The 10000-nt window shown below is 45.0% G+C and overlaps 1 protein-coding gene across 1 annotated transcript in view; it reads right to left on the bottom strand.

Annotated features, from left to right (window-relative positions):
- wdr18 (WD repeat domain 18) overlaps window positions 1–10000 on the bottom strand; it is a 121868-nt gene that overhangs the window by 54866 nt on the left and 57002 nt on the right. Inside the window, exon 5 of the mRNA XM_056276046.1 lies at window positions 2484–2627. Within this exon, the coding sequence (XP_056132021.1) occupies window positions 2484–2627 (144 nt within the window). The remainder of the gene's footprint in view (window positions 1–2483; window positions 2628–10000) is intronic.

Raw genomic sequence — 10000 nt, 5'->3', positions numbered from 1 at the left:
CTATTGTATAGCAGCAGTGGGCAACTGCAGCACCCAGGGACCAACTCCACTTCTTCTTTCCATTGCCTTGCTCAGGGACACAGGCCGGAGTATTAACCATAACATGCATGTCTTTCTGATGGTGGGAGGAAACCCACGCAGACATGGGGAGAACATGCAAACTCCACACAGAAAGGACCTGGGATGGCCTGGGGTTCGAACCCAGGACCTTAACATTTTTCCAATTAAGAGCAATTATACATTTAGCTTGTAATATACACGTCTATGATTTTAAACTCCTTCCTTTGTAAGTGCTGGTTGATAGGATATATACCCAGAATAAAAAGCTTAGGATCCAATGGTAATTTCTTTGATAAAATTTGATCAACCATATTAATAATATCTAGCGAGAAGGATTTCACCTTCACACATTCCCATATACAACAACCACAACTTAGTTTTATACAGCGCATTTCAAGGAACCCAAGGTTGCTTTACACTAGATAGGAAAAAAAGAAAAAAAAAGATTAAAACAAAGATGAGAAGACTACAGACCGTAGGTCTTAGTAGAAGGTAGGTTTCAGTAGTCTTTTAAAGTTGTCCAGAGAAGCAGCGTTGTGGATCTCTGCTAGAATAGAGTTCCACAGGGAGGGGGCTGCCACACTAAAGACTCTAGCCCCAAAAGTCCGCAGGCTGGTGTGGGGGATGTAAAGCAGGCCTGTGTCTGTGAACCGCAGATTCCAGGGTGGAATATAGGGCTTGAGGAGGTCTGCTAGGTACTGGGGGGTATGGGCATCAGGAACACTTTATGTGTTATTTCATTCCCAGTAGCTGCTCGCATCCAGTTTAAGACTCTGGTGCTAGTCTACAGGGCAGTGAAAGGAACAGCTCCTTCCTATCTCCAGGCCATGGTCAAGCCCTACACCCCCACCCCACCACTTGGCTCTGCTGCCTCAGGACGCCTGGTTGCCCCGTTGCTCAGAGGCCCTTGCTGCCGATAGACCCGGTCACGGCTCTTTCCTGTCCTGGCCCCACAGTGGTGGAATGAACTCCCCACTGATGTCAGGACAGCGGAGTCGCTGCCCATCTTTCAGCACAGGTTGAAAACTCACCTCTTCAAGAACTACTACCCTGTTACTTGTTCTTAGCGCTTATTGTATTCACTCATTTAAAAAAAATATCTTTCTTGTGCTTTTACTGTAGCACTGGTTTTGCTCTTAGATGCTTGTTTAGATGCACTTATGACCTCTGATGACTAGTAGTTCTCCTGACTTCCTACGTTAAATGAGGCACTTATTGTAAGTTGCTTTGGATAAAAGCGTCGGCTAAATGACTGTAATGTCATGTCATGTAATGTAATTTCATGTACACAAGTACATGAAATGAAACGACATATCATTTCTCCCAGCCCACAGCAGTGCAACACAAAGACAAAAACACATATCCAAAAACTACAAAAACACGTATATCAAAGTACAAAAAAAAAAAAAAAAAAAAAACACTGTCCAACAGAACGTATGCCAGGATGACTGTCGCAACTGCTGGTCTGCGTGGGCTAGCAGTTAGCTTAGCCTGTCTCTAAGGCTGAGCCCAGACACCCAACGACGGAAACTCACCTCAGCCGCTTGTATCCGTGATCTCATCCTTCCTGTCACTACCCAAAGCTCATGACATAGGTCAGGCTTGGAACAAACATTGGTAAACTGAGAACCATTAAAAACCATTGCACTTTATCACCTCTTATTTCTTATATAAGTCAATCGTTGTGTCTATATGTGAAGGTTGTTGTGTAATGTTGTTATCTATGTTCAGTACTCTGAGAGATCCACGACACCAGAGTCACATTCCATGTATGTGCAAACCTACATGGCCAGTAAACATGATTCTGATTCTGAGCTCTCCTCGCACCCCTCTTCTTGTGTTTCCCCAAGAGGCCTCCAAAATGTGTCAACCAGACGGGCTATTCATGATTCTCAACTTGGATCAACAGCTGATGAACTGCAGCTGCTCAACACTGTGGACCTTGTAGGATGATAATTCTGTTTTATTTAGATATTCCAGTAACCCTTTAACCCTTCAAGGTGCTTTGTGGAAAAGAAGCTGTTCTCTGTCCAGGGAGGGAGATGTGACAGAGCCAGGTTCTCTGTCACTTCCTGCTGCTGTTTTCCTTCTCCTTGTCTTTCTGTTCATTCATTCATTTAATACAATGGAGGATCACTGATTCTCTGTTGCTGCATCATCACTCAAACACTGGTTCTTCAGAACAGAACAGCCTGGACGCCATATTGAACTAACACCAGGAGTCGGCTAATGTCTGCTAATCAGTTAGAAGACCATCTTGAAATGGGTTCTTAAAAACCAATTTTGACAAAAAACCTTTCTGAAATGACTCATTTTGCATATTCCTCTTTCAGACCACCACTTCTAGATCATCTGCTACGAGCATCCATCAGTTCCTGGTTGGGTTTTTTTTGTTAGGCAGTTTTCTTCTTGCTAGGACTTACCTGGCTGCTCAGGGAAACCTGGAATATGTTGCCATCACTGCCGCCACAGAAGAGGAAGTACTCACAGGGGTCAAGGGTCACGGACATTATCTCCACATCGAAGAGGACGGACAGGAGCAGCTCACCTGACGAAAGCTCCCAAAGCTACAGAGAAAGAAAGAGGAAGAAAATAATGATAAACGGGGTGATAGATAGACCGCAAACTCAATTAACAGGGAAACAAGTACGAGACACAAACCAAGATGGAATTTAAAAAATTAGATACAAACAAAGTAAACAGAGAGTGACAAGGATACAGAAGGACAGAGAGAGAGAAACAGTTGGAAAGAGAAGGGGAGAGAGAGAGAGAGAGAGAGAGAGAGAGAGAGAGAGAGAGAGAGAGAGAGAGAGAGAGAGAGAGAGAGAGAGAGAGAGAGATGGAAAGGAAAGAATAAGAAACAAAAGGGTAGATCAACGATAAGAGACAAGTAGAGAGAGAGACTGAGCGAGAGAGGGAGAGAAAGAGAGAGGGAGAGGGAGAGACCATTGGAAAGAGATCAGAGAAGAGGTATGGGAGGTTTTCTCTGTGGTTCTGATGCTACTGGGCCTTACATAAACCCAAGCCATTAAAAACCATCTTAGTCGGCAGAACATGGGTACATTTCTGTTCCAAGACCAGTTTAATGAGCAGGATACATCAAACCATCTGGCTGCTCTGAAACCTTGATGGCCATTCATCTCTCTGTCAGCTAACGTATAATTCCATTATGCCATGGAGTCAAAAGCAGGGAAGAAAGTGCTCGCTCACTGGTCATCCATAAAGGTACATGGCTGCTGATTCCTGGTTAAAAAGAGTTTACTGAGATTCTTTTGATGCGAACCTGTGAGTAAACTATCCCACAGAGGTCATGTAATTAATACTACTACCTTCAGCTGCTCCCGTTAGGGGGCGCCACACTGGATCATCTGTTTCCATCTCTTCTTGTTCTCTGAATCTTGCTCTCTCATGCCAGCCACCTGCATGTGCTCCCTGACCACATCCATAAACCTCTTCTTTGGCCTTCCTCTTCCCTGGCAGCTCCATATTCAGCATCCTTCTCCCAATATACCCAGCATCTCTCCTCCACACATGTCCAAACCATCTCAGTCTTGCCTCTCTTGCTTTGTCTCCAAGCCGTCCAACTTGGTACCTCAAGTATTTAAACTCATACACCTTCGTCACCTCTACTCCTTGCATCCTCACCATTCCACTGTCCTCCCTCTCATTCACGTATATGTATTCCGTCTTGCTCCTACGGACTTTCATTCCTCTTCTCTCCGGTGCATACCTCCACCTCTCCAGGCTCTCCTCAACCTGCACCCTACTCTCACTACAGATCACAATGTCATCCGCAAACATCATAGTCCACAGAGACTCCTGCCTGATCTCGTCCGTCAAACCGTCCATCACCAGAGCCGATCCTTGATGTAATCCCACCTCCACCTTGAACCCATCTGTCATTCCAACCACACACCTCACCACTGTCACACTGCCGTCATACATATCCTGCACCACTACCTACATACTTCTCTGCCACAGTCTACACCATCTACCGGCCAGTGGCCACTCTTTCAAGGATGAGGATGTGACCATCCTTGATAGGGAGGAACGCTGGTTTGAACGGGGAGTCAAAGAGGCCATCTATGTGAAGAGGGAACAACCATCCCTGAACCGGGGGTGGGGGGTAAGAGTACATCTGTCACCATCTTACAATGCTGTGATTGCAACTATTCCCCAATCCTCTGTGAATAGTACACATGGCCATTGTAACTCTAGTGAAACTGGTGGTTGGTTTGGGTCGTTATACCACTGTATTGTTTATAAGGGTGGGGACACCTGCAGTCAGATGAGACTGAAGGGGTCACTTAGATGATGATGAAATGTATCTGTCAGTAAACATTGTGTCCAGATGAACTGATTCACATTTGCTTGAGCCCTTTTTTTGCAATAAAAAATAAACTGCATACTGCCTTGATTGTTAGTTAAGTTAAATAGAATCTAAATAGTGTTTTACTCAAGTGGCGTTGAGGTACAGGGTCTGGTGTTGTGGTGACAAACTAGTCCGCTAAATAGGAACACAGAATCTTCCAGACTGCCACTTTAAATCAATTTATGGTTGTAGTTTTCAAGTTTACAATGGAGTTTAACTAGAATTTCATTTTATTTGTAAGAAACAGGGATACTAGAGTCTCTTTTGTCATGTGCACATTGTCTGTGTGTAGCTTTATTGCTGATGTCTGAATTTGTCCAACAGGGTTCACTAGAGAAGCAGCAAACCTTCAACGAGTCCCAGAATTTACACTACAACCATTTGTCACAGTTTGCATGGTTTCAGTCTCTATTCTACTCTTAGCTGGGCGGAGCTGATTAAACTGTTGGACAGGAGGTGTGTTGTACAGGAAGTGTGTTGGATGGACAGCAAGTGTGTTGGACAAGAAATGTGTTGGACAGGAAGTGTGAACAGTTGAACATCTGGAGTCCCAGCAGTGACCTGGACCCAACTGCATGAGAATGATGACAGAACCAATATTAGAATTTAGCAGTTCATATAAACCCAACAAAAAGGTTCCTTTAGAAATGTCTTTAGAAAAGAGAGAGAGCGCGAGCGAGCAAGAGAGCGCGAGAGAGAGCTGCACTGGCTGCCAATTACTGCCACTGGGAAAAATTAAAACAGCTCCTTGTCAGACAGTCCTACTGGACCAACCTCATCCACTACAAATAATGGATTATGCAGGAACCATGACGCACTAGTAATCTGTCAAATCCTCATTTAATTATAGAGCCTGATGCTGGAACTACATTTGCTTTTCTCCCCCCACTGAATCCTCTATGACAGAGGATGTGTCACTGATGGAGATTAGCTGAATGAAGGAAACACTCCAACCTGTAAGTAAACTACAGACTTCACATGCTCATTAAACACATGAAGGCCGTCTCATCAGGAAAATCGCACTGTCTCCTGGGGCACAGGCCTGGAATCTCAAGAATGGAACTGAGAATTTTTTTTACATAGGCTTGCATTTAGGGTGACAGTGGCTCAGGAGGTCGAGCAAGTTGTCTGGTAACCGGAGGGTTGCCGGTTCGATCCTCGGCTCCTCCTTGCAAAAATACCGGGGTGTCCTTAAGCAAGACACCTAACCCTGAACTGCTCGCTATGAGCAGGTTGGCACCTTCCATGGCCGATACCGCTGTGGGTGTACGAGTGCATGTGTGCGTGGGTGAGTATGAGGCAGTCACTGATTGTCAAGTGCTGTGAGTGGCCGTGGAAGCTAGAAAACTGCTGTATAAATGCAATCCATTTACCATTTACACAACTCCACAGACACCAGTGATCCTGGCCTCCAGCGGACACCTTGACAGAGGGAACGCGCCAAGTTTCAAAGTGACGTCTCAACACTAAACAGTCACTGAGATGTCTCCAAATCCAGCCTGTCAAATGAGATTTTCCTGAAGGCAGACACACATCCAGGCCTACCACATGAATTACTAACACAGTCTGGAAGAGGACAGCCTCTATAGATCCCGTCCTAGCACATGAATTACAAACATGGTCTGGAAGAGGACAGCCTCTATAGATCCAGTCCTAGCACATGAATTACTAACACGGTCTGGAAGAGGAAAGCCTCTATAGATCCAGTCCTAGCACATGAATTACTAACACGGTCTGGAAGAGGATAGCCTCTATAGATCCAGTCCTAGCACATGAATTACTAACACGGTCTGGAAGAGGAAAGCCTCTATAGATCCAGTCCTAGCACATGAATTACTAACACGGTCTGGAAGAGGAAAGCCTCTATAGATCCAGTCCTAGCACATGAATTACTAACACGGTCTGGAAGAGGACAGCCTCTATAGATCCAGTCCTAGCACATGAATTACTAACACGGTCTGGAAGAGGACAGCCTCTATAGATCCAGTCCTAGCACATGAATTACTAACACGGTCTGGAAGAGGAAAGCCTCTATAGATCCAGTCCTAGCACATGAATTACTAACACGGTCTGGAAGAGGACAGCCTCTATAGATCCAGTCCTAGCACATGAATTACTAACACGGTCTGGAAGAGGACAGCCTCTATAGATCCAGTCCTAGCACATGAATTACTAACACGGTCTGGAAGAGGACAGCCTCTATAGATCCAGTCCTAGCACATGAATTACTAACACGGTCTGGAAAAGGAAAGCCTCTATAGATCCCGTCCTAGCACATGAATTACTAACACGGTCTGGAAACCAGACTGTATTGTAGACTATATATGTAGAGTCTACACATACAGTCTTCACATACAGTGTAGAGAGACTTTGTAACACTATAATACGTCTGATGGAGTCTGCCTTGTCTGCCTGGTCTTTGAAAGTTTTCTCGTGCTTTGTCTCAAAATGGCGTTTAACACTTGACATCGGGCAAACTGTTTTCCAAACAACAAGCACACACAGCACGGTCCTTCTGAGACACAAAACCGTCCCCTCTGTCCATGAGGGATGGAAAGGCCGAACGTCTCCTTTAGCTTTCTTAGCTAGTGGGGCTGCCATAGATCCATTACCGATCTTGAACCACTGCACTGCACTGAGCGGAAGGTGAATTTTCGAAACACAGGATGGCAGGGGAAGGTTAATTAATATTCATGAGAGAAGCGCTACCTGATTGGCCGCTGAAATGTGGCCACTTTGATGTTTGAGCAGGAGACATCAGGCTGTGAGCGAAAGGCCCTGATGTCAATCAAACTGACGGGCCGTGCAGCCAATGAAGCTGCAAGGGCACTTAAACATTTCTTAAAAACCACTCTCTTCCCCGCATGCCAATACTTACACTGCCGCGTGCCAATGGTGGTACGCGTGCCATAGGTTGCCGACCCCGGGTGTAGACAAACTAACACACATACCCAAACTAACACACATATCTACACTAACACACAAACCCAAACTAACACACATACCCAAACTAACACACATATCTACACTAACACATATACCCACACTAACACACTAACACACATATTCACACTAACACACATATCCACACTAACACATATACCCAAACTAAAACACATATCTACACTAACACACATACTCACACTAACACATATATCTACACTAACACATATATCCACACTAACACACATACCCAAACTAACACACATATCTACACTAACACACATACCCACACTGACACACATACCCACACTAACACACATATCCATACTAACACACATACCCAAACTAACACACATACCCACACTAACACACATATCCACACTAACACACATACCCACGCTAACACACATACCCACGCTAACACACATATCCACACTAACACATATACCCAAACTAAAACACATATCTACACTAACACACATACTCACACTAACACATATATCTACACTAACACACATACCCACACTGACACACATACCCACACTAACACACATATCCATACTAACACACATACCCAAACTAACACACATACCCACACTAACACACATACCCACACTAACACACATATCCACACTAACACACATACCCACGCTAACACACATACCCACGCTAACACACATATCCACACTAACACACATACCTACACTAACACACAAACCCAAACTAACACACATACCGCCACATACCCAAACTAACACACAAACCCAAACTAATACACAAACCCACACTAACACACATACCCACACTAACACACATACACAAATTAACACACATATCCACACTAACACACATACCCACACTAACACACGTACCCAAACTAACACACATACCCAAACTAAACAACAACAAAAAAATCACTGTCCAAGGGAACAAACGCTAGCCAGGATGACTGTCGGGACTGCCGGTCTGCATGGGCTAGCAGTTAGCTTAGCCCGCCCCGATTATGCGTCCTGTCAGACCGCCCTCGGTGTTTCCTCCTCGCGTGCAGCTCCGGGCAAGGCTGCAGTCCCTGGGCCCACAGCGCGGCAGACCAAGCTCTCCCAGCCAACAAACGAAGACACAAACTTAGACGAAGACGTGGACAAACACACTGCATGGATGGTACTGGGTGAGGCTGCCGCAAATGTAAATTCTCGCCGCCATCTTCCCAGACCGGAAGCGGTGTATGAAGCAGTGTATGAAGCAGTGTATGAAGCTGAAGCATTGTATGAAGTGGTGTATGAAGCGGTGTATGAAGCGGTGTATGAAGCGGTGTATGAAGCGGTGTATGAAGTGGTATATGAAGCTGAAGCAATGTATGAAGTGGTGTATGAAGCGGTGTATGAAGTGGTGTATGAAGCGGTGTATGAAGTGGTGTATGAAGCTGAAGCAATGTATGAAGTGGTGTATGAAGCGGTGTATGAAGTGGTATATGAAGCTGAAGCAATGTATGAAGTGGTGTATGAAGCGGTGTATGAAGTGGTGTATGAAGCGGTGTATGAAATGGTGTATGAAGCTGAAGTGGTGTATGGAGCGGTGTAGGAAGCAGTGTATGAAGTGGTGTATGAAGTGGTGTATGAAGCTGAAGTGGTGTATGAAGTGGTGTATGAAGCTGAAACGGTATATGAAGCGGTGTATGAAACAGTGTATGAAGTGGTGTATGAAGCTGAAGCGGTGTATGAAGCTGAAGCGGTGTATGAAGCGGTGTATGAAACGGTGTATGAAGTGGTGTATGAAGCTGAAGCGGTGTATGAAGCGGTGTATGAAACAGTGTATGAAGTGGTGTATGAAGCTGAAGTGGTGAATGAAGCGGTGTATGAAGCTGAAGTGGTGTATGAAGTGGTGTATGAAGCTGAAACGGCGTATGAAGCGGTGTATGAAACAGTGTATGAAGTGGTGTATGAAGCTGAAGCGGTGTATGAAGCGGTGTATGAAACGGTGTATGAAGTGGTGTATGAAGCTGAAGTGGTGTATGAAGCGGTGTATGAAGCAGTGCATGAAGCTGAAGTGGTGTATGAAGTGGTGTATGAAGCTGAAGCGGTGTATGAAGCGGTGTATGAAGTGGTGTATGAAGCTGAAGCGGTGTATGAAGCGGTGTATGAAACGGTGTATGAAGTGGTGTATGAAGCTGAAGTGGTGTATGAAGCGGTGTATGAAGTGGTGTATGAAGCTGAAGTGGTGTATGAAGTGGTGTATGAAGCTGAAACGGCGTATGAAGCGGTGTATGAAACGGTGTATGAAGTGGTGTATGAAGCGGTGTAAGAAGCAGTGTATGAAGCGGTGTATGAAGTGGTGTATGAAGCTGAAGCGGTGTATGAAGTGGTGTATGAAGCTGAAACGGCGTATGAAGCGGTGTATGAAACGGTGTATGAAGTTGAAGCGGTGTATGAAGTAGTGTATGAAGCTGAAACAGTGTATGAAGCGGTGTATGAAACAGTGTATGAAGCTGAAGCGGTGTATGTAGCGATGTATGAAACGGTGTATGAAATGGTTATGAAGCTGAAGCGGTGTATGAAGTGGTGTATGAAGCTGAAACGGTGTATGAAGTGGTGTATGAAGTGGTGTATGAAGCGGTGTATGAAGTGG

Source organism: Lampris incognitus, chromosome 3 (genome assembly GCF_029633865.1).
Source record: "Lampris incognitus isolate fLamInc1 chromosome 3, fLamInc1.hap2, whole genome shotgun sequence".
Classification (NCBI taxonomy): Eukaryota; Metazoa; Chordata; class Actinopteri; order Lampriformes; family Lampridae; genus Lampris; species Lampris incognitus.
The sequence above is the reverse complement of the archived record's forward strand: the minus strand, read 5'-3'. Positions and strand labels throughout refer to the sequence as shown.